Source organism: Helicoverpa armigera, chromosome 27 (genome assembly GCF_030705265.1).
Source record: "Helicoverpa armigera isolate CAAS_96S chromosome 27, ASM3070526v1, whole genome shotgun sequence".
NCBI classification, from domain to species: Eukaryota; Metazoa; Arthropoda; class Insecta; order Lepidoptera; family Noctuidae; genus Helicoverpa; species Helicoverpa armigera.
This window is the reverse complement of record NC_087146.1, coordinates 6,532,755-6,559,054: the sequence shown is the minus strand read 5'-3', so window position 1 is coordinate 6,559,054 and position 26,300 is coordinate 6,532,755. Positions and strand designations below refer to the sequence as shown.

The 26,300-nt window shown below is 34.1% G+C and overlaps 1 protein-coding gene across 1 annotated transcript; it reads left to right on the top strand.

Annotated features, from left to right (window-relative positions):
• The first annotated feature begins 1,605 nt into the window (after positions 1 to 1,605).
• Positions 1,606 to 21,025, top strand: LOC135118941 (segmentation polarity homeobox protein engrailed-like). The gene is given in 6 exon segments (XM_064042120.1): positions 1,606 to 2,053; positions 2,056 to 2,354; positions 2,357 to 2,417; positions 2,420 to 2,653; positions 20,238 to 20,329; positions 20,759 to 21,025. Coding segments are annotated over 6 exon segments (1,107 nt in total). The 5' UTR covers positions 1,606 to 1,863; the 3' UTR covers positions 20,990 to 21,025.
• Positions 21,026 to 26,300: the final 5,275 nt, after the last annotated feature.

Here is a 26,300-nt window from a genome sequence, read left to right as displayed (position 1 = left end):
TTAATCTACCTAACTATTTAATGGCTGCTTTGATCTTAATAATTACCTTAAGACTAATTTGATCACCTAGCCAATATAATCTAGGTAGGTAATCATCATTAAGTACCTATATTTAATTCAAAATATTCTAAAACTCAATTAAGTATACATTACAGAGTAATTTCAAATTAATTACTAAGAAACTAATTAGACTAAGAGTACTAAACTACAGACTAAACAGTCGCCAAACAGTTGACAAATTTTATTTTAGGTAAAGAAAATCTTGATTCCAATCAAAGTTTTCAGTCGTTCTCATACCGCCTAAATACCTGATCTTTGTAATGTGCGTACTACCATTCGTCTTCATACTGATTTTGGGCCCAAACAAACTATCGGCCGACTAAAAGTTTGCAGTCTGCTCTGGAATTGATTAAACCTGTTAATAATCATTAAAATTATTTATTGATTGATTAATAAATTATCGAGTTGATTAATTTTACGATTGAATTTATAATCTGATTGATACGGTTATTTTAGTTGAAATGAGTTGAATGTTTATTGAAAACTGATAGATTGATAAAAGTGTGAAACTGGTGATATTAAAAATAATTGAAACTATAAAAGATTATGATTAAAATTGTGACGTGAATAATAAGATTGTTTCAATTTGTTTTGGTTCCGTAGCTTTAAAAACTTTGTAAAAAAACGACATCAATAATACCTATAGGTACTAAGTCGGACAAATACTTGTGCTGAAAACTGCATTAAAATCGGTTCCGCCAGACCTGAGATAATCACGCACAAAAAGAACTAACATATGTGATACTGAGATCTCCCTTTTAAGTCGGTTTAAAATAACAAATATCCCATCGCCGCAACGCCTCTGTCTTTCTATTCGCGTTAAAAACATTGCATTGGTCTTAGGAAAGGTTTTTCAAAATTGCAGATAGACAGATGCGAAAATTGAAATAATACCATTAAATCCTGCAGTTGAACATGGCAATCTTGTTAGTAATTTAGAAATATTTTGAAACCAAAATAATTATTAAACTAAAAATTAGTGACCAAAACCGCAAAAAATGCGAATCCGCGACATACATATCTACAGAACCCTAAACGGTAATTACATTCAGCAATAATACGCCAACAATTGTAGATTTTTATCGCGCCCATACAATTCAATATTAACTAACACAACTTAATTATACGTATTATGTTATAATTTCTTTAAAAAATCCCACTTCGCCGGTATCCGATCAATAATTCAACATGGCGTACGTCTATCAATATAATAATTCTGTCAAACTTTAATTGAAATTCCGTACAAAGCCTCCGCCAGTATTATTGATACATTATGAGTACGCGAAAGAGCCATACAGGCAATTTACAACTGAATTACAAATCTGGCTGGAGCCCCACTAAACATACACTTGGTTAAATCAATTGTCAGACACCCATCTCTTTTACCTTGAGCAACACCCATAAGTTAGACGAGGATAAAATACTCAAAAGATGTTGTCGAGCAATGAAAAGCCGATGGTTAACGCCTACAAAACGAATGGGGAAGGGTAAAAAGCTTGTTTGTTCGGGGGCGTGTCTCCGTCACGAGATGAGGGGCGCAGTCACTCGGCAGCCGCCGCCGAGAACAGTCTCGCGTCACACGCAACTGACATTTCAATCTGACAGCCCGGCTGCTCATCACGCGCCCTTCAAAAACCTAGTTCGCGAATTAAGAAGTAAACGTAATCGAATTCAGATAAATATTAATGTGAAGACTGTGTTCCATTCAAATTGCGCTGACAACATCTTGTACTGTATACATTTGTGCACTGTGCTGTATAATGTATTGAGAGACTTTAACTGGTTCCGTACATTGTGGATAAAATGGCTTTTGAAGACCGCTGCAGTCCTAACCAGGCGAACAGCCCTGGGCCTGTGACAGGACGAGTCCCTGCTCCTCACGCAGAGAACACCATGAACTACTGCCCCCAAAGTCAGTATACTTGCACCACAATAGACTCAAGGTATGAACGTACCTCCCCTAACATGATGATAGTCAAAGTGCAGCCAAACTCTCCCCACCAAGTCCTGAGAACCAAAACGAGATGGAGAGCTTTCAGAACTACTACCGACCGGATACGCCTGACGTTAAACCGCAAATCAACCAAGAAGACCAGAGATTTGATGCTGAGAAATTAAGAATTCAACGGCCACAGCCGTCGGTGCCTATAGCTTTCTCAATTAATAACATTTTACACCCTGAATTTGGTTTGAACGCGTTAAGAAAAACAAATAAAATTGAGGGTCCGAAGCCAGTTGGGCCTAACCACAGTATTTTATACAAGCCTTATGATCTTTCAAAACCGCAGAATGACTTCAAAAATACAGCTTTGACTACCTAAAATCTAAAGAGTCAGAGTTTAGCTCCCTACCTCCTTTAGGGGATTAAGACAGACAGTTTCCCAAATAGGGGAACAGGTACCCAAAGAGAGAGAGATGCCTAAGATTATTGAGAACCAGAAGAGGCCTGATTCTGCTAGTTCCGTGGTCTCTTCAACTTCGAGTGGTGCTCTGTCCACTTGTGGCAGCACAGATACGAACAGCCAATCGGGAAATGGTACATTATGGCCAGCATGGGTATATTGTACCAGGTATAGCGACAGACCCAGTTCCGGTGAGTGGATATTTTTCATTTTTTTGTGGTAATGGTAGCTCGGTACAGGTGTTTTCGTTTTTCTGAAGATATTATTGCGGCTTCGTAACGTTTTTTGTGTGAAACTGTTTGTTTTGCGTGTAACAGGAGCTTTTGAGTTTTTTTTTTCGTTCAAGTACTTGGTTTTTGCGTATTTTTTATGTGGTTTGAAAGTTACTGTCTGTTTTAGGTTGGTTAAGTAATTAAGGTTAAATTAATAGCGGTGATTTTTATTAGGTATACTTTTGGAATTACAGAATTTGGTATTACTATTTTAAAGTATTAAATGAAAATATTTTTGCGTGTTTTTTAGTACTTTACATGGATGACATTATTACCAATCTGACCAAGCTTTTCAACAACAACTAACACAAAAATAAAACACCTTTTCAACTATTTAAAACCATTTCAATAGATTCAAAATGAAACTTCGTGCTCCACAATCATTACACAATTCGATACGTCTAAAATATTCCGTTTGGACAAAACACACATAAATATTTTGACAATGAGCTCTCATTGTGTATTTATTAGAATATATTACCCGTTCCAAGAGATCCGGAACTGGTACTGAATATTTTGTTTGTTGACACATCACTACAGATGTAATAATGTAATGACTTTCGTATTTATTTATTCAAAATGTACCTTTTTGTTTTTGTTTTGAATTAATATTGGGTTGAATGCGGTGTTCTTTATGAGAATTCTAATGTAAGACATCTTTATTGCATTTTTAAATTATAATACGTTGTTTGTTGTTCATTTTATTTGTAAGAAGCTGTGTATTTGTTTTAATCATCTGCCTAGCCTTTTCCCAACTATATTGGGGTCGGCTTCCAGTCTAACTGGATGTAGCTGAGTACCTACCGGTGTTTTACAAGGAGCGACTGCCTATCTAACCTCCTCAACCCAGTTACCTGGCAACCCAATACCCCTTGGTAAGACTGCCAAAGATGTTCAAATGACAGCCGGGACCTACAGTTTATCGTTTCTTAGTAAAAGAGTTCACTCAGGCATATTGGTGAACCGTCGGATCTTTCGACGGTAGGGTAATATGCTCTACTTTACTCTGTATTGGTAAATTACTGTTTTTTTAAAAAGGTTGTCAATTTAGCTTTTTTGTTCGTTTTGCCTTTGCTAATTGGTGCTTGATTTTCTTTTTGTTTTTTTGTTTATAATTGGTTGATTTTATTTTCGGAAATTAGTAACAAGTTTATAAATAAGTAATTAATAGTGGATTTTAGTAGGTTATTTTTTTCTATTAGTCGTTTTAAAGCGGGTTGTAATTTCTATATCTGACCTGTCATTTGTATGAACTGTCAAAATGACGGTAACTTAGAGTCTGCTTTCACTGGCGAAAGTTTTAGTGACAATCTCCTTTATCATTCTGACCTTGAGGTCAAACGTATATTGACAGATTACTTAAGTAAATGAATTATTTATTTATAACTTAGTTACTTGCCGTTTTACCGCGGTTTCACCCGCGTCCCGTGGGGACTACTGTCCGCACTGGGATAGAATATAGCCTATGCTCCTCGGGAAAAGTGTAGCTTCCAATAGTGAAAGAGTTTTGTACATCGGTTCTGCAGTTTCGAAGCCTTTAGAGACTAACTAATTGATTTAAAAGAGTTTTAGATTAAGTAAGGTATTATGCTGTTTTAGTCAAAACTCTTTCTCACACAAACTACAAAAGATAATTTGATAAAACTTAACAATATTGGTAAGATATAGCTCATACATCCGAATATAAAATAGATTCGAGAGTCCTTCGAATCAAGAGTTTTAGTTTTTTTACCAGAAGATTTTTATTGTATACATTTGTAAATTGTGTCTTTGTAGAGCGTAAATAAATATTTATTTTAGCCTACCTATCAATATTGAGCGTCAATAATACATTCAAACACTGGTTGTCTGTATGTCTGTCATCATGTATAACACATCATTGTTTTTGTTCGTATTGTATGGTAATATCGTGTATTTTAATGGGATGTGGGTCTATGGGACTGTTTTAATATTGCAGGCTAGGGACTGGGGTATTATGGGTATTTTTATCTAAAGGTTTTTTATAGGTATTTCGGTATGTAATTTTTTATAAGTATTTTAGTAGGTATTTTTATAAAATTTTGCTTCTCTAAGCATTTTCTTTTAGCTTCCACGTGCCGTACACACATACCGATACAGCTAATTCTCGAATAGGTACACATGGGTAATCTACCTCCTCTCCGAATTTCAGCCTTTTCAGTTCAGTCGTTGTTGAGTAAATAGCATGACTTTCTGTTAAATACCTAAGTACATTTCCAATAGGGTTTCTGAAACCTATTAGAATAAAAAAATCTATTTCTATCTCTGCTGACTATAACTGTGCCTAGGACGTTAACTGAAATCATCTAATCATTCATTAAGTATTAAAATAAATATTTGTCGATGCCAATAACATTCAAATCTCATTAGCTTCACACAAGAATAGGCATGGATAAACTAAACAACATTTTTTTCAACACCCTGTTAACAATATACCATAACAGTACTTAGCTATAGCAATATTCTGCATAAAATCAAAGTAAAAACTAACTTCTAACTCAACATTTCAACAATACACAATTCTGTTGACGTCCGTGTCAACAACATGGCCGCCTGACAGCTGTCAAAGTGACAGGTGACTGACGCGGGAAATGGCGGGAGACAGAAATGTGAAGTTTTCTTTGAAATAACTGTTGAAGTGGGTTTAAAGTGATGTTGTTTTAATGTGTTTTTGAATATTAATGATGATTTGGTAGATGATGATAGGTAAACATTGATTTTTTTATATTTAGGTTGTCAAATAACATTGGGACCATTTTGATTGTTCATTGAAAAGATGTTGCCAACTTGCTCGTCCTGAAAATCTTTTATTACCTATAGCTAGAATACTGTAGTATCAATAGAACCTAGGGTGATTTGCACCATTTTACTATAACGATATAGCCAGCGCTTAGAAGTTTTTGCGTTTTTGTTTCCGTTGAAAAATTGCAATTGTGCCGTCGGAGCTGCAAACAATTTTGCTTGTAGGATTTTAATAGAACTAAGATTTATTAGCGATGGGAGGAGTTTTGCTATTTTACACTAAATAGATTTCCTCATAGGAATATAATAATACGTTTAAAGTATAATTTAATAAATCTAACTTAATGTTTGACTGAAAAGTGATATACGAGAGAGAGTATATTATGATATTGAGCATAAGCAATGCAATTTAATACTAGGTATGGATTATCCATTTAGAAGGAGTTTTACAGCTTACCTGAAACCAATAAGAAGCATTATTCGAATTAATTCCCATTAAGAAGATAATAGTTTAACATTAAATCATTACAGAAAACGAAGAAATACCAACAGTTTTAGTTAGTTCATTTAAAACTACAAAGTTGCAATGAAGATCATTACTGAAGTCCGCCATTTTGTTGCCAAGACGATTTCTCGAAAATATCATTATAATGGATATCAAAAATGTAGTAGAATTCAGTAATAAGCCGCTTATGAACCGGCTTGATCTTTCATCGGGCCGGCTAAAACGCTCATTATAAAAAATGCTTTGACAACATAATTATAGGGAACAATTATTAATAAATATACCCATTGAACATTATTCTACCTTATTTTCTTGTTCATAAGGTCTAATTTCGCAATACCGACGGAAAACTTAACACATTGACACTACCTTTATTTGCCATAACGGTTTACAATTTTATTTTGCAGTTGGCGAAATGTTGCTAACCGAAATAAGTGTTTTTTCTTTGTAATAAGAGCGGTAATTGATTGATTTTGACCAATGAATAGTAGCGTGTATATTTGTACTATTAACAGGTGAAGTAATGAAACAATTTAACTCAATTATATAGTGCAATTATCATTTTTTCGAGCGTCCGCCATTTTGTTACGCAGCCGTAATGTTGGCAACGCCCAGTAGCATTAAAGGTGTGATTCTGTCAAAGATATAAATTATTTTACAATAATATATGGTCTCAATAAATATATTTTTTCTTTTAAGTATGAAAGGTGTGAAATGAGTAGTAATATTTATTTATTACCTACGCGTTGAACTTTTGAGTTGGTTATTATTTTGGTGCTGATAAGGTTTTAATGGTTTTGTATTGAACACACCTTTTATAAAAGGTTAAATAATTAATCAGCAATCAAACTTTATTGGTGGAATTATTAAATCACAGATTTTATCGGATTAACGCAACAATTCACAAAAATGATTAAGTATATTTTTATCTTCTTTTATGTATTTATTTACAAAAAATATGTGCAGAGTTATTAACAAGTTTTAACAAAAATAATATGACTTAACGGGTATTTAAACTAAAACTTACATTTAAAAAAATCATACTAAAATAGGTACTTAAATAGTTGGAAAATCATTAAAAATATTTCCCTCTATGAAACGAGTGATACCGCGGGAACCATATTATATTGTAGCTAACTATAACACAGTTACCCACACATAGACATAAATAATCACGCACACACAAACAGAACAATAGCAATTATTCAATTAACACAATAATTCTGCACAATTACATAGTTTCTGAGAAATTAACGAAACAAACGAGTTTATCGTCGCTTTGTCTATGCCTCGCAATACAACGAGGTGTGTAATCGACCGTGGATGATTGTCTATGGTTCCGTACATAAGATTTAGTTGCAGACCCGGTTATTTTAATAAAAGAGTTAAAAACTATTAAGGTACATACATAGGTACAATATAGCTAAATTTTTTGTCACACATCGGGTTCCCGGGTTCAACTATGTTGGGGTCGGCTTCCAGTATAACCGAATGCAACTGAGTACCAGTGTTTTACAAGGAGCGACAGCTTAACTGATCTCCTCAACCCAGTTACCCGGGCAACCCAATACCTCTAGGTAAGGTAAGACTGGCTGTCAGACTTACTGGCTTTTGACTCACCCGTAACGACTGCCAAAAATATTCAAAGACAGCCGTATTAAGGACCTCATAAATGGTTTTATCACCATAAGCATAATGCTATTCAGTAGCAGTCGTTGTTACAATTCCACGTCAGAGGCCGTCAGGCGGATTTGAGAAAACTCTGACACTAGGGCTTGTTAGGTGATTAAACCTGCAGCTCACTCGATAAGAAAAATACCACCATAAGATCAGAGAGCTAAATTGAACCCTAAAAATCGATAACCGCGAAAAACTAGCAAGTTAATTACCCGTTCAACTGTAACTCTATAGTGTCCCAAAAGGGAACTGTGGTAGTTAAAACTAACTGCAGTTATAACTATGTGCAACCTTTAGTTTATTGGTTAAGTGTTCATAGACGGATGGATTTTCTTGTTTTTGTTTGTTTGTTTGTTCACAGTTCACACATTTTTAGTGGTTCGTTTGTTTGAGAGTTTTTAATGGTAGATTTGTAGTAATATTAGGTAGCTGAAGAGTTTGTGTGGTAATCTTTAGAACTACTGGACCGGTTTGAACAATATTTCTTATTGTTTGATACTTACATAAATAGCCCACATAGAAGCAAATGCAAATTTTTGACAATTGCTCTATATGTATAAAATCGGGGCTGCGAGATTGACGGGCTGTGGGATTGTTCGCGCAAGTTGCCGCAGCGCTGGTACATAAAGGGCTTAAGAAGGAACATGATGGGTTTTAGTCAGTAAGAGTCTGACACTCCTCACGCTGCACCCACAGGGGAGGGGTGTTTTGATGATTTCCCACCCAAAAAACTATAAGTTTTGTCAAATTTCAATCTTCTATCGTTTAGCAGCGGATAGATCGCTTATAGAAACTCACAGCTACTGCTAGTTTCTGCTTGCCCCTCATCATCAAAGTCGTGATGTTAAGATGGTGTGCCACCTCATCAGACTAAACTAAAACGATCGAAAACCTTCAGCTTAACTACAATTTAACTCAGTATGATAGAAATGTCTGCACAGTTGTATACAAAAGTGTTTGATTGATGAAATTATTTTTATTGATTTATTTTTACTTGTTGAATTATCTAGCATATTTTAAAAGAATTGAGTATTTTAGGATTTTACAAAGCAAGGTTCTAGGCAGTTTTTCTTCTCCAAAGTAAAATAACTTTACTTACTTAAAATACTCATTACTTAGAATGGTTGCATATATCAAATGTAAAGCTACTCTCGTGCACTTTTAGATACATATCTTTACTTTTTGTTTTCTTTCATCATATTGTGTTAATGCTTTGAAGTATTCAGTTGTTTTTAAATAAAAATAATGTTATCATAAATAAATACATTTGCATTTTTACCCAACCAGCAAGAAGAGATAGGTTTTTTTCACATTTCTTTGCGCAACAGCAAGCAATAATGTTGTTGCATTACCTAATTTTAATTGCCAATGTCAGAAGAGATATTTTTGTACCTTCAGCATTTCCTGGAAAAATATATTCCTGTCAGTACGTATATGTATTTTTTCTGTCAATTTATGTCAGTGCATGCTACACTCACGTTTTGATGTTAATATTATGCATTCATGCATGTCAATGCGTTTATAGGGCTAGTGTATAATCATGACAAGTTTATTTAAGTGGACAATGAAATAAAACTATTTTTTCACACCTCCTTGTTATGTAAGTAATACTAAACATTTTTTTTTGTAAAATTAAGATGGATAATAATTTCATTTAACCGATGTGATAATAATTTCGTTTAACAGATGTGATAATATCTTTGTTATGAAAAAAATAAAAAAATTGTGAAAAATAATTTTATACAAAACACTTTTGCACCTGCCAGTACTTCGTTTATAAGTACCACCCATCTCAGTTAATTAGTGCGGACCTTCCCGCTACTGTGACAATTGGTATTACAGAGAAACCAGTGATGTGCGTTACTTATCGATATATCGATAATTTTGAGAAAGAAATCGATACATTCTAAAAAATAGAAAATACGGGATATTTTCTACAAAATTACAATACTATGAAAACGTACCCTTTCTTGGTAGTAGGGTAAAAATAACTAATGCGGGTATATAGATAACGATTATTATTAATTCAAAAGTGGTTTTACAGACAAAATAGCTTATACGAGTAATATTTTATAAATAATATTTAACTCGTTACAATATTAAAATAGAAGTATACAAACCCTAAGCGACAAACTCTATATATCATAGTTATAAATAATAATAAAATGCTAACTACATACAATATCTTTAAAATTATTTAATTGGACACAACTTGAGGAAGTTGTTAACCATTATTAATAACAACAAAGCTATTATTTAACAACAAAATGTCCTATAACTGGCTATTTGAAAGTAAATTGCTTAATACTTTAAATATTATGACGGATACATAATTTCTTAAGCAATTATCGACATAGCTATTGACTACTATATTACCTGCACTATTTTTAATTTTTCTTGGCTCCTGTTGGTCATATCATGACACTTAAGTTTTCAAAATGTCCCTAAAGAATAAACTATTAGTTAAAATAATATTTTTTGAAATTAAACTGTTGATTTCGGAGATACATGCGTTTAAAGAAACAATAAATTTAGCCAAAGATTGTTAACTTCTTAAAATAAATGTTATTGTTTAAAAAATTAAACTGTTTCGTAAAAGTGTTTAATTTTACAAATTGTACGTTTGTTTTACCGAGTGAGTTATTGTTTCATTTATGAAGTTATTTAATTGCTTAGTTATCATTCTTCTTGTATATGCTTTGCATCAATGCGTATTATCTTAAAATAAAGTGTTATATTACAAATAGGTAATACAACCTAATTATGACCTCAAAACCCGGTTATTTTTCCAAAATTACTTCTCACTCACGCTTCTCTACAAATAAATTTTCCTATGACTCTACTCAAAATTCAACACAAATATTGATTTCAAAACCTCGATAACAGATATCCGACAATACTCGAAGGTACATCCCTAACAATGCATCTTTATTTTTAATGGCAACCCTTTACGGTATTGTATAGGGCAATAACAGATACCAAGCTTAAGAATGGTATTGAATTTTTAGACTATCTCATATCCTGCGGGTTCGGCTGGATTTTTATGGTTTTATTATTGAGAATTAATTTGGATAGGTATGTCGACAAATTATGAGGTTGTGGCCGATCCCGATATTTGATCTATCTGTGGTTTTGGTTGCTAGAGATGGAGTTTTGATATTTTCAACATGTTAAGTGTCTATCAATAATAAGGAAATCAACAGTAAATTGATAATTGAAAGCTCTGTAAGTTTTATGATTTTGTTCTTATACTTAGAAATAATTGAAAATTAGGTTAACGATAAATAGCAATACCTATCGATAATATTTTAAGTATAAAATATAAACTTTTGCCGGACGCACATAATATTTTATTATACTTACATAAATTGCTACATTTAGAGGTAAATTACGTAAACATTGAATACAGTATTATTTATTTTCTCCGTTTTAAATTAAACATAAGTAAAACAAACTATTAACCATCCCCAAAACCTGGCGTCCCATCACTAAAAAAGTATCGACAAAAATCATCGACACATCCCATCCCTAGCTACTAAGAAAGGCCCACCATGCGCAGGAGTTTTGCTTGTCAAAAGAATGTACTAATAACTTGATTTGGTTCGTTTATCGTGAATCGTTCTTGATAAAGGGGTAGGCAGAATTCTAAGTCGTAACATTCATGCGCTTGCGCACATTTTATATTACCTGTAAGTATTTTTATTGATTTTCGGTAAATCGGGATTAGTGGTGTTTTTGGTGAATTTAATTTTGTGTTTAGATTAACCAGTTTTACTAAGGGTATTGGGTTGCCCGGGTAACTGGGTTGAGGAGGTCAGATAGGCAGTCGCTCCTTGTAAAGCACTGGTACTCAGCTGAATCCGGTTAGACTGGAAGCCGACCCCAACATGATTGGGAAAAGGCTCGGAGGATGGATTGGGCTGCCCGGGTAACTGGGTTGAGGAGGTCAGATAGGCAGTCGCTCCTTGTAAAGCACTGGTACTCAGCTGCATCCGGTTAGACTGGAAGCCGACCCCAACATAGTTGTAAAGAGGCTAGATTTGCAATATTTCTGTTTTGTTTTTGTTTTCGGTTTATGCATATTATGTAGGTCGATTTACGAATGCTTTTGGGCCATTTCTGAAATTAAGCTTTGTGGCTACACTATATATATATTTTAATTTACATACATACTCTCCAAATCTCCATACCATACCAAAACAAACAATAATATTGGCATCAAACCAATTCAAATTCCCTTTGTAACAAAAATCTTAGCCCCCGCAAGAGGGTGTTAAAAACAAAGCATTTCTATGTAATAGAAAACCACCCCAATACCCCTGAAAAATCAAAGCAAGAAAAATCTAAGACAAGAAAAAATTCAATGGAAAATCAACTGTATTGTCTAAGATATAGGTATCAAAATTCTTTTATAAGTTTTGTAAGAAGGTATGAAAAAATGTTCAAGCGATTATAGGCTTTATTGTTTAAGTGATAAGGTTCATGTGTTAAGCAATTTGGTTTGGTATCCGTGATCTGAATATGTATTAGATTCAAGGATGTGTGAAGATTATTTGGTTTTGAAGTGGGGATTCAAAAGTAGTACTTAGGTATTTCTTTGTACTTTCATAAACGGAAAATATATAGATATTTTTGTACCTGATATAAATAATTTAATGTATGGCTTTGAAATTGCAAAACGATTTGAAAAATCTTTCACTGTTGGAAAATTACACTAGGTATCCTCAAGTAACATAAGCTGTATTTGTATAGTGGTAGGGATAAGAATTTCGCTTGGAAACTGAGTGAAAACGCCTAGTTGTTTTATAATTTGTGACATACAAGAGGTTAAACGTCTGTTTGCATTTCGCTGTCAATAACATTGACTGTGTATTTTCACACTAAACAGTCCCCTCAGGATCAAAACTTGAACTGTTCAAAATGCCGTATCCAAAATTCACAACGCGTTTGCGTTGAAAAATCAATTTTCACACGCAAAAGTGGTTTAAGAACGAAATGATTTTCTTCGCTTAAAATTTTGCATTGTTCAGCAGTTTAAAAGTGACAGAAAAATAGAGTACTTTCGCATTTATAATACATATTTATCATAACCAAAATTGCTGTCATTTGAACATCTTTGGCAGTCGTTACAGGTAGTCAGAAGCCAGTAAGTCTGACACCAGTCTAACCAAGGGGTATTGGGTTGCCCGGGTAACTGGGTTGAGGAGGTCAGGCAGGGCAGTCAATAGTGGTCACAGTCAATAGTGTCTAAGATATACTTAGAAAGTACATACAAACTTAGAAAAGTTGCATTGGTACTTGCCTGACCTGGCTGACTTATAATGATTGTAACCATAGAAACTTATAAACAACTTAATTAAGTTATTAAAAGCTTCTGTTTTAACAGTTAAATACTAAACTGGTTAAAACAGGTTTGCACGGAATGGAGTTATTCGTAGTGAGAGGTTGTCTGTCCGTTTATCACCATTTTTGTTGGGAACTGCTTTATTTACGTAATGTGAACTTATATTTGCGTTTTGCGAAACATATTTAATTACATACGCCAATTTTTCGAAGTCATAAGCAATTTTTCCGTTTTTTCCAGAAACAGAATAAACGCCCGTTTTTCTTCCGTTTTAAATGTAAAAATCATAGTAAATATTCTTTCTAAGAAAACTGACATTTATTTTGTCAAATTAACCTAAATGTCATCATAATACGACCCCAAACTCCGCCATTTTGGATTCTACATGAACGACTAAATACGTGCAAACAAAACAAATTAAGACCCACAAAGTGATTAAAATACATTATTTCAACCCCTAACTTGGACCATTAAAATACTTTACAACCCCATCGGACATTTAACGGGACAAATTACCCCATATATTTATGAGATTAACAAGTCTAAATAATCATTATCTATAGTCTTGTCCAAGAGTTTGAGATATAGGCTATTTTTAACTGAAAGTAGCTAAAACATACATTTTGATGTAGTATGAAGATTGATAGTTTTAAAAAGCTTTTACACGATTCTGTCTTGTTAGGTGATCTTTTTCTTGTAATTTGTGTAATAAATACTCAATTTTATAAGACAAGAAAAATGTCGTATAATAAATTTTGAATTTTACAAGAAATAAATTTTACCAGAAATTCTTTTTATATTAAATACAAAAATTCACTTAGAAAGAAAAATGCTACAAAAGTAATAAAACCCTAAATAAATTCAGAAAAGACTAAAACAGTAAAATAGACGCCATATTTCTTACACTCCCGCGTTTTAGTTAAACAAAATGGCGTCGAGTCCGTTCTTTTTAAAAGTGACCAACAATTTTCTCGCGCCATTCTCGTTACTGAAAATGTCCGGAACATTTTCAACTCTTGTTTAATTAAAACTCGAATAAAAATTTACCCAAGCTCCTTTATTACCCTGATGAATGGCCTTTAAAACTGCTAAAGGAAAACAAACCGTATTTTGTGGGCATTAAAACGCATTTTTCAGTGTTCGTTTGGTCGTATACTTTTTCAGAAGTCCAGTGTTTTACGATTTCCTGTGCTATTTTCGGGGCAATAAAGTACAATTTTGATTGCGGCGTTATTGTTTCGATTTGAAGTGAATTGCCGTTTGATTCTCGGAGAATCGTTTGTTATGTTCACGCTTTATTTTCTTGTGGTGTTTGCAGAATAATGTATTAAGAACTTTGAACTTATTTAAATTGTCTAATACTAGCCTTTTCTTGCGGTTTCACCCGCGTCCCGTGGAATTACTGTCCGTACCGGGATAAAATGTAGCCTATGTTACTCGGGAAGAGTGTAGCTTTTAAACAGTGAAATAATTTTCCAAATCGGTTCAGTAGTTTCGGAGCATTTAGGGCACAAACAAACAGACAAAAAATGATTCTCTCTATTATTTTTGTAAGTATAGATAAAGTATTGCCCAGACATGTGTGCATGAGCAAAGTCATAGATGTCTGTGACAGACTTTATAACTTCCGAAAATGATGATTAAATGATTATTAATTTATTATTTCTTTGATCAACATTGGTGGTCTGCCAACTCTACTAAATGTTACAGTTTAAATTATTTATTTATTTCAGTTCAAAAGAAAACAGTAATTTATTTCAGCCATTTATATTAGTTTTTATGTGAGCAAATATATTATAATCGTGGAAGTAAAATATTATGATTTTGTGTGTGTTTTTTTCAACGAATTTTGATACAGCGATCGCAATAAATTTTAATTATTTTTACAATTTATTTTAACTCAATTTCGTCAGATTTAATAATTATTTTTATAATTTTATTTTGAATACTACTTTTCTACAAATTCTCTGAAAACAAACAAAATCTTCGTAGCCTTTTCCCAAGTACGTTGGGGTCGGCTTCCAGGCTAACCAGTTTTACAAGGAGCGACTGCCTATCTGACCTCCTCGACTCAGTTACCCGGGCAACCCAATACCCCTTGGTAAGACTGGTGTCAGACTTACTGGCTTCTGACTACCCGTAACGACTGCCAAGGATGTCAATGTTAGCCGGGACCTACAGTTTAACGTGCCATCCGAAACACAGTCAATGGTGTCTAAGATATACTTAGAAAGTACATACCGACGGGTAAAAGGCAAAGGGGTCAAGCACCACAGAACAAATTGTTCAGGAGAGTAAAAAGAAAGTTTTAAAAAATAATATCTCTTTATTGCTTTATTGAATCACATCACAATATTCAGAAAAGTTTACTTAAATACAATGTTCTTTAATAATTTTACATCAAAATAAGCCTGAGATCAATAGTTTCAAAGATAGATGTCGCTTGACCCCAGGTTTTTACCAGGTTTATCGCATTTGCGAGGGGGTCAAGCACCAATATTGAATGTTGGAATATTTAGATTTTGGCCTAAGCTCCATGTATATAAAGTAGTAAAGTATTTTATTTTATTTGGCACAACAGATCATAGAACTAAGTCAGATTTTGGCTTAAGTTAAAATATCTTAATTAACAGTATTATTTTATATTTGGCACAGCAGGTAGGTAATAGAACTATGGATTATGTATTAAACTAAAACAATACAAGGAACAAAACTGAGATCCAAAAAACAGCAGTTACCTAACTGATAGTACATACAACAGCATGTTATCACATTATTTGAGTAAATAAACCACAATAACTTGGTAAAAATTATGATTGTTTACATTTTTAATGATTTCTTAAACGCGTGAACCGATTTACATGATTCAAAAACGGATTGTACCTACTACCTGAAACGCGTACCTACTACCTATTACCAGTTCTTAAAAAATAACGTTTTTGTATGGGAGCCCCCAAAATATTTATTTGATTCTAGTTTTCAGTATTTGTTGTTATAGCGGCATATACAGAAATACACCATCTGTGAAAATTTCAACTCTCTAACTATCACGGCTCATGAGATACAGCCTGGTGACAGACGGACGGACGGACGGACAGAGGAGCAAAAACATTAGGGTCCCGTTTTACCCTTTGGATACGGAACCCTAAAACTGTCCTAAGAAACGTTAAATTTATTTTTATAAAATAAATAAAATGAGGTTGAATTTACCGATGATAGTAGGGGAATCACGGCATCTTAAATTTCTTCGACCCTCTATTGCTATCATTATAATCAAACACCTAACCTTCTTGGTACTAGCAAGTCTTTTTCGGCCAAACACTTCTCAATTTCACGTTTTCGGGAGTTGCAGACATGTTTTATATACAATTTTAATCTGTGTTAACAACTGCGATCGCGTTTCAAACACGCGTGAACTTGCTTCACGTACCTACACGAGACATATCCCCATTTGGGGCGCTGTCGCGCGTGCGGAGTGGATCAAATGCAACTTAATGAAAATAAAATTATTTAAGAAAGGCCAAGCGCCAATTTATGTTTAGTTGACAATTTTACTATTGGTGTAAGCGCCGTTATAGTTATTAAACAAATAAAAGAAAAATGGATACAAACGACATATTTACTTCTAATATTGTTGTTAAAATTATGCCAAATGACAAGGCGATACAAAACGTAAAGCTTGGTGTCGCTTGAGCACTTTGGTAAGTATCGATTTGGCACTTCAGTACAAATAATTTTTGGTACAAGCGACTTTTTTCATGCTAGGAAAACGATACTACGACCATTCGAAAGAGAAAAATAGTGGAGTTGGGGTCAATAAAAGTTAAAATCGCAAAATGTGGCGCTTGACCCCTTTGCCTTTTACCGTCGATACAAACTTAGAAAAGTGGCAATGGTACTTGCCTGACCTGGGATCGAACCCGCGCACTCATACTTGAGAGGTTGGTCCTTACCCATTAGGCCACCGACTTTTCCACCTAGTCCTAGTCTACCACACAATTGTAAAACTAAATTCAACTACATATATTACTTTACACCTAGCTAACTATTTCAAGCCCATCAGCACTCCATTACAGTTTAAAACGAAACAAAAGGTACAATCGGCTGCATCTAGTTGAGCGCAATAAATTCACAACATTTAACGTTATCGTGGAAACGGGAGCCGTAAACACTTCTGCGCCTTCCTGTACTTGTGTGGTTTATTTTTCGCTCGCTGAAGAATTTTATTCGACGGCCTCTAGTGTGGGAATGTGAAACAATATGGCCGCCGTTTTAACCAACTTTGATAATAGAGGATCGCAGTTTAACGTGTGTTTGGGCGTGATTTATTAGATAGTTGGTTGAACCGATTTTGATGTCGTTTTAGTATAGTATTTGTCAGAGATAGGTTAGGTTATCTAAACATATCTATAATATTTTTTTATCTGTTTTTTTATTAAATGAATGCTACGACTAATAGGGATCTTCTAATTAAAATGGTTTTCGATGTTTAAAAAACATTTAATTTTGAACTAGCCACTTTCCTGCGGTGAAAGAACTTTTCAAACCGATTCAGTAGTTTTGGAGCCTTTAGGGTACAAACAAACAATAAAATGTTTCTTCTTTATTATTATATTAGTATAGATTTCAACCTGCAGTCGAAGCATTTACCTTAAAACGTCCAGTATTGTCTTTGACAGGAAGAGTATACATACATATTTTTTCTCTGTATTCCTATTGTTGTGAGGTTGGTATCTAATTGTGCTATCTTTGAATTTAGAATCCATTGTTTTAGCTTTGTTAAGTTGGTAGTTATTTAATGAAACCCCTTTGTAAGGGAATCTCGGAGACAAAGTTATTGCTATCTGTTGTTAGAAATTGTCAATTAGGAATGTCAAATTACTTGTTTGAAATATACTCGCGTCTTACTACGGCCTACGTCATAATCTAGCTAGCCTTTTCCCAACTAAGTTGGGGTCGGCTTCCAGTCTAATCGGATGCAGCTGAGTACCAGTGTTTTACAAGGAGTGACTGCCTATCTGACCTCCCCAACCCAGTTACACCGGCAACCCAATACCTCTTGGTAAGATTGGTTGTCAGACTTTCTGGCTTCTGAGTACATGTAACAACTGCCAAAGATGTTCAAATGACAGCTGTCAGCCGGGGCTGCTTTTTAGGGTTCCGTAGCCAAAATGGCAAAACGGAACCCTTATAGTTTCGTCATGTCCGTCTGTCCGTCTGTCCGTCTGTCCGTCTGTCACAGCCGATTTACTCGGAAACTATAAGTACTACAGTGATGAAATTTGATGGGAATATGTGTTGTATGAACCGCTACAAAAATATGACACTAAATAGTAAAAGAATTGGGGTGGGGCCCCCATACATGTAACTGAGGGATGAAATTTTTTCGATGTACATACCCGTGTGGGTATCAATGGAAAGGTCTTTAAAATGATATAAAGTTTTCTAAAAACATTTTTCTTAAAGTGAACGGTTTTGAGATATCAGCTCTCAAAGTCGTAAAAGTATGTCCCCTCTATTTTTATAACTACGGGGTATAAAATTCTAAAAAAATAGAGGTGATGCATGCTAATTAACTCTTTCAACGATTTTTGGTTTGATCAAAGTATCTCTTATAGTTTTGAGATAGGTTGATTTAACTGTAATTTACGGAACCCTTCGTGCACGAGTCCGACTCGCACTTGGCCGGTTTTTGTCATAAATAACGCAATTCTGTTGACATTTTTAACAATTAAGACGTTATTTTACTCATTTTACAAAAATAAACAACTTTAAAACTTTACAAAATTCATAGAAAACAAAAAAACTTATAGAGAACTCATGAAAAAAAAATATTAACGACACAAAACAAAACTAAACTGAAAAGTGCCAATTAAAACGGGCCATTTTTCTAACAATTACATAGTGGCACGAATGGCGTAATAAATCATGTGTTGGCATGCCAGCACGCCAGTTAAAATATTCACACTTAACACTTTTGAACGCGATAGTCGGCCATCTTGGATTTGACACTCAATTATTGTTTTTAATCAGGAAATGGAGTGTTTTAGGGTTAGAGTTAAATAACTTTGGTGGTTCAGTAATATAGTTTTGTGGATGGGTGGGATGAAAGTTTCTAAAAGTCCTGATTAAGAAATCTTTGTAAATATTCTTGTTCTTTTTTTTTTTTTCTCTCAATGAAATGAAGTTTAACGCTCTTAACCAACTTAACAAAAAATAGATTAAAAATTACTTAAGAACCACGGATGGCACATCGGTTTTCGTAAAAAAACACATTCAAATTGGTTTATCTATTTCAGAGTTGAGGTGTCACAGACAGACAAACTTACTTAGTAGTCAAACTTATAATAGGTACACCCCTTTGGGCCAGTAGTTAAAAACATAAAACCTGCAATTACACAATAATTACATAAATCCTCTATAATTATTTTTCTACACAATAAAAAATCTATCTAATTACAAAGACATACTTTTAAACAACGTCCCATCCCTATTTATCGATAAAATTTCAACTAAATGACATTACAAGCGCACCACTATCATTAGGGTTCGTTAAATCATTTATTAAGGAGAATTATAGCGAAAGGGTTCCGTAGCCACGCCCTTTTATTGTATTTATGGTTTTGTAACCCCATCAGAGAAATTTGATTGGCTATGCTTTTCATTGTTTGTGGTTTAGAATTCATTGGTAGAAATAGATGATAATTTATTTGGTTAGGGATAGTGAGTTATACTAATGTTATAAACGAGAAAGTTTGTATGGATGTATGTTTGTTAATGTTTCACGCAAAACTAGTTACGGAAAGGATTTATATTTTAAGTAAATACATCAGAATTAAATATGCTATTTACCCATGTAAAGGAATTAGTTCTTACAAGACGCGGGTGAAACCGTGGGCAAGAGCTAGTAATTTTAAATTTTCGTAATATAAAATGGACATCTACAAGAGATTTATTTAAAAATATTTAAAATAATAAAATATATTTAAAAAATAAAAATATTTTTTAATAAAAAATTCCAGTTTCCACATTGCGTCATCATCATCATCATCATCATCATCTCAGGCATAGGACGTCCACTGATGAACATAGGCCTCCCCTTAAATCTCCACAGATACCTGTTAGAGGCGACCTGCATCCAGCGTCTTTTGGCTTCCACATTGCATAAAGTCATTAAATATTTTATTTTACTAAGTCTATATTCTCTTTGTCTACAGGTCCAAGAAGTAGAAGGATGAAGAAGAAAGCTACTCCTGAAGAGAAGAGGCCCAGAACTGCTTTCAGTGCTGCCCAGCTTGCTAGATTAAAGGTAAATATATCCCAGGGTTTCACCCACTTTCCGAAAGAATTTCTTCCCGTACCTGGATAAAATATAGCCTATGTTGGTCGGGAAGAGCTTTAAAACAGTGAAAGAATATTTCAAATCAGGAATTTCGGAGCCCTTAAGGCGCAGAGAAACCAAAAGAAGGTCATCTTTATTTCAAATCGGTTGATCATTTTTCCAGTGTGAACCTAAAATTCAAAAATAGTGTACATGGAGTTTTTGTCGGCTAATCTCTATGAGACCAACTTTTGACTCCTGCAACTCAACTAGTATGACGTTTCATAAGAGCCTGCAAATGCCTTTTGAAATAACAGACTTTGACCAGTTAAATACAAAACCAGACCCACAGTATCTCTTTCGCATAACATTACTTAGTTTACAAGAACATAAACTAATAACCCTTTTTCTTCCTAGCACGAATTCGCAGAGAACCGCTACCTTACCGAAAGAAGACGTCAAAGCCTGGCCGCAGAGCTAGGCCTAGCTGAAGCCCAAATCAAGATCTGGTTCCAGAACAAACGAGCCAAGATCAAGAAGGCCACTGGGCAGAGGAACCCCTTGGCTCTGCAGCTGATGGCCCAGGGTCTGTATAACCACAGCACGGTCACTGAAAGCGATGAGGAGGAGGAAATAAATGTGACGTAAGCCGATGAGGTATCAGAAAAATTGTGTGGTATGTGAAAATTTGAGGTGTGTGAGGAATTTCGGAAATTTGGAAAATGCCTTTAGTATTGTTTTGAAATAGTTGTCAATTGTTTTTTGAGGGTGCAAATGAAATATGAAAGGTAATTTTGAGTTTTGAAAACATTTGAAGATGATTTGAAACTCGAATTCCTTGTCAAAATTGTAGTACCTATTGGGTAAAAAGACGAAAAATATAAAATGAGACATTTTTTGTAAAGAAAATAATTTTCAGATTATTTGAAAGAAGAATCTCATTTTCGTTCAAAAAGTTAAAAATTATAATTTTGATCAGAAAAGCGTCCATAAATTGGGAGAATTGTAAAAACGCCATATTGAGACTAAATTAAGATATAAAACTACTAGATGCGGATTTCAATAAGCGAACTATCCGCTGTTTCGAGATTGAGATTTTCATCTAAATTATGTCAAACAATCTCTTATCTTGAAAACCATGGATGGTTAGGTTATTAAAATCCTTATTAAATTAAGCGTAAAATAAAGAAAATGTTCCTGGTAATGTAAATATCTATAGACTTTAGCGTTATTTATTCCTATTGAATATAACGTAGTTATTGTAAGGTTTGTTATATAATATACTTACTAAAATAATAATAAAATATCCACTTGACGATTGTATCTCAAAACCAATTAATAATTAGATATTTTAGCAATTAAATTTTTGAAAAGTCAAAAACCATAGCAATTTTCATGATATTTGGAAATAAAATGTAAGAAAATTTTGAAAAAGTTCTCAACAATTGTTTGTTTAAATAAAAGCCTTCGTAAGAAAATCAATTAACTTTTGGCATAGTCATATAAAATATTTTAAAATTGCTTACGCAAAAATACACTAAGAAAAAGTTGCAACATTTAACTATAACGGTAATTAAACCAGAAGTCAGGAGAAGTCAAGAAGTCTGACACCAGTCTAACCAAGGAGTATTGGGTTGCCCGGGTAACTGGGTTGAGGAGGTCAGATAGGGCAGTCGCTCCTTGTAAAACACTGGTACTCAGCTGCATGCGGTTAGACTGGAAGCCGACTCTAACATAGTTGGGAAAAGGCTCGGGAGATGATCATAACCAGCCGTGTATTTGCCGCCCATAGGTCACATCGGCGATTTGACAACTGAAAATGGTTCGGTTATCGTTATAGTTAAATTGTGTTATCTTATAGTTAAAAAGTACTGAAACACTGAAAATAGATGCGATATAAGTAACCAAATAGTTTATAAGTTAACTATTTAATATTGTCAATAAATAGTGTTGTTATTTATATTAATAATTAATTATTATAGCGAGGCATTGTACAATGAGTGTTTTATTTAATAATAAATTATAAAAAATAATTTAAATTTGGGAATTATTTAATTTTTGATGAAATAATTTGCCAAGAGAATATTAAGACAAAAGAAAAATTACTTTTAATTTCAAATAAATTATTTGGCATAATAGAAATTATGTTTGTATAATATTGTATAAAATATAATTAGGTTAAAATAGATTAATAATTATTTATGTGTGTTTTGTAAATAGTAAAAAACGGTGTTTCTATTTTTAATTTGTAGAAAAACTATCGTTTAGTCATTTCATTTCTTCCATTTTTCTGTTTTTTTCTTTTTTAATATTAATATTGTAAATATTTATTTAAATATTATTATCCGGGTAGTTATTGTGACTGTGCTAGTTTTTAAATGTATAGAAAATAATAAATAAATTATATTACGTTTATGAAGTCATTTTATTTGAAATCCCAACTTCCTGATCTAGTCACCCATCTCCGGAGTGACTGCTACAAATGTTGCTTAACCTTATGATCGAGCAACCCCTGTGGTTTTAAGAAATAGCCACAGTTGCTAAGAAGCCACGAGTTTCTTCACATCAATATGAAAACACTGAAAGCCTAGTAAAGATATATTTCTTTGGGCTAGTTCATTCATTTTCCAACTTGAAAAGTAGACCCTCGAAGTAGAAGACTTAATAAACATTAGTTGGAGTAATTTTACGTCTTCCCATTATTATAATGAGGCAAGATTTGTATTACATTTAACGAACGAAGAACTACTGCACGAATTTCAAAAGTAGGGTTCAAACAAACAGAGAAATTTTCTTTATAATATTATAAGTTCTGGAAAAGTCTCGTGTCACAAAGGTTTTTCACCTTTTGTAAAAGGAGATTCAAATAGGGAAATCTATGAAGATATGAAGATACATATTTTTTTTACTTTAGATCAAACGTACTTTGTAGTAGGTAATACAGTCAGTATACATAGATACCTATATACCTCTACATATGCCATCTAGCACAACGAAAATACTAGCACCATTTTGATTTACACAAACCAAAGAATTCACAACAAAACCAATAAATCAAAACAAGTGAATTACAGCGAACCGTATGATTTAAATGTGTTCTACCGGGAATCGAAGTGAGGATGTCGCGGTAATTGTTTACCACTGAGCCATAGGTTCCTTTGAAGTACTCTGTGATCCTATGATGTAAGATTCGTAAGACTAGTGATGGGGTAAGGGCGAAAATTGGTATCGGTTTCGGCTTTCGGCCTATGATTTTGGGTAAGCCGAAACTTTTTGTGGTAATTTTTGATTGTGGAATAATGACGACATAGATAGATGATGCATAAAAATATTTTTATTAAAAAATGATAGATCACATGAAAATGTAAATAAAATGGCTCAGAGGTTGACGAAAAAAAAGGATAAATTACTCAATTATTGCAAACCTCTAGGTAAGTATGGTCAGTCTGTAGATAGATAACATAATGATAATAATGACATCAAGACTGATTGTCTCTTTAAAGATATCACCCAGTAGCCAAGACATATAGCCATAGGAGCCATAATAGTGCATAGAATTACCCGTACCCGCCGTTCTATCGTATCGTATCTTTTACAGAAGAAAGAAAGTGTGATTTTTCCAAAATTACCCAAGTAACTGGTCAGATTGGCATTTGCGAAAACTTTGGATAAGCAAATTATCTGACCGCAGCTGCATTCACTAGCGTCAAAGCTTCTGTAGCAGTATGGGTTCCGTATAAAGGACGATATTTCACGAGCTATGACATACAAAATTAGGGACCAATTAGCGTCAAGGTGTACCAGTCTAATGTGTGACACATGGAGTGACTGTCTATCTGACTTCCTCAACCTCTTGATAGAGTGGGTTGCCTGGAAGCCGACGTTGAAAAAGGCTAGGCAGATGATGATATTTGTTCTTCTCATTATTAGGTAACTTCGGATGAGCAATTTTGCTTATATCTGACGAGCTTTGTATGTCATTATAGGCTCTAGACAGACGGACTGAAATCAAACTGCAAATTTGCAGTTCGGATGCAGTTTAAATGCAGTTGACAGGACTGCAATTGGACTCCACTGCAACTGCAAATCAACTTCAGAACACGAATGCACGCCGACTGCATCCCAACTGCAATCGGACTGCACGTTTGATTTGCAGTTCTATTGCAGTCGTGTCAACTGCATTCAAACCGCCCTTGAACTGCAAATTGCAGTTGATTGCAGTTGAAATGCAGTCCGTCTGTCTAGAGCCTAACTGTCAAAGCATATCTCTGTAGTTTCTCTTCTAGAGCAGTCCTACACTAGCATGTGGGTTCCGTATAAAGGACGATATTTCACCAGCTATGACATACAAAATTAGAGACCAATTAGGCCGGCATTCGACCATCCATCATGGCTGTTTAGCGTTCGCGCAAACCTGCCGTGAAATATTTGCGCCGAAAATAGAACTTTAGTCAGTTTTATTTATTTTCTTGTTTTAAACTAATTGGTGTTTGGCTTATTACTTTGGTTTTCTGTGAAGTTTTCGAATATTGGTTTTCATGTATTTTAAGTAAGAAGTCAATAATCTTGATGATGTCAGGTTTTATAATACCTACGGTTAAAATAATAGGTATAGAAAAATTATAACAGGTAAACTATATACAGAGATTTTATATTATTGCAGATTTTATTATAATAGCCAATGAATTCCCTGATAAATTATTAAATTTTCAAAAGGAAAGGGAAATATTTCACGTATCTGGATAAAAATCTATGGGTTTTGTAAACCTGAAATATTTTTACAAATCGTTCCAATAATTCCTGGGATCATCGCTTTGATAAAACAAACTTATTATCTTCAAAATATTATCAGTAAGTAGGCACTTAGGTATAAACTGGAAAATCATATCCAATATTTCTTCAAAACAGTCAAACCCTTTCAATTGTAATTTAATTTGTCGACAAAACAGTCTTCATCACCCTCTCATAAGTTTAAATTTAAAAATAATTGAACCAAAAATAAACCAGTAACTCATAGTTAACTGCGAGAGAGACAGATGCTGTCAATACAGTCACTAAAACATTCTATTATAAGTACATTTTGTACTTACTTAACTATCTTTGATTTACTAATAAGATTTTGTAGTAAAAAGTTTGTTTGTTTGTTTGTAATGGATAAACTCAAAAACTACTGGACCCATTTTAAACATTCTTTCACCCATAGAAAGCTATATTATCTGCGAGTAACATAGGCTATATTTTATCCCGGTGCGGGCAGTAGCTCCCACGGGACGCGGGTGAAACCGCGGGAAAACGGCTAGTCTTTGATATACTAATAATATTTTAAAGGAAACTGTTTGTTTGAAGGAGTTTATCTCTGGAAGTATTGCTCCAATATGATATACTCCTTTAGTCTTAGATAGTCCATTTATCGAAGGAGATTTAGACTTTTAACCAGGTGCATTAAATGACGCGAATGTGACTGAATCGGGACATTTAACACTCATCATATGCCTAGCCTTTTCCCATCTGTGTTGGGGTCGGCTTCCAGTCTGATCAGATGCAGCTGAGGACCAGTGTGCCACATGGAGCGACTGTCTATCTGACCTCCTCAACCCAGTTACCCGAGTAATCCGATACCCTCTGGCAAGACTGGTTGTCATACTTACTGGCTTCTACCTACTACCCGTAACGACTGCCAAAGATGTTCAAATGACAGCCGGGACCTACCATTTTAACGTGCCTTCCAAAACACGAAAGACCCTACTTAGCGTCGCTAAACCTTATGATCGATTTACCCGTGTAACTTTTACTTAGCCAGCCATCTCCCGAGCCTTTTTCCCAACTATGTCGGGGTCGGCTTCCAGTCTAATCGGATGCAGCTGAGTACCAGTGTTTTACAAGGAGCGACTGCCCTATCTAACCCCTCAACCCAGTAAGTTACTTTTACTTAGACAAGACCACTAAAAACAAAAACGGT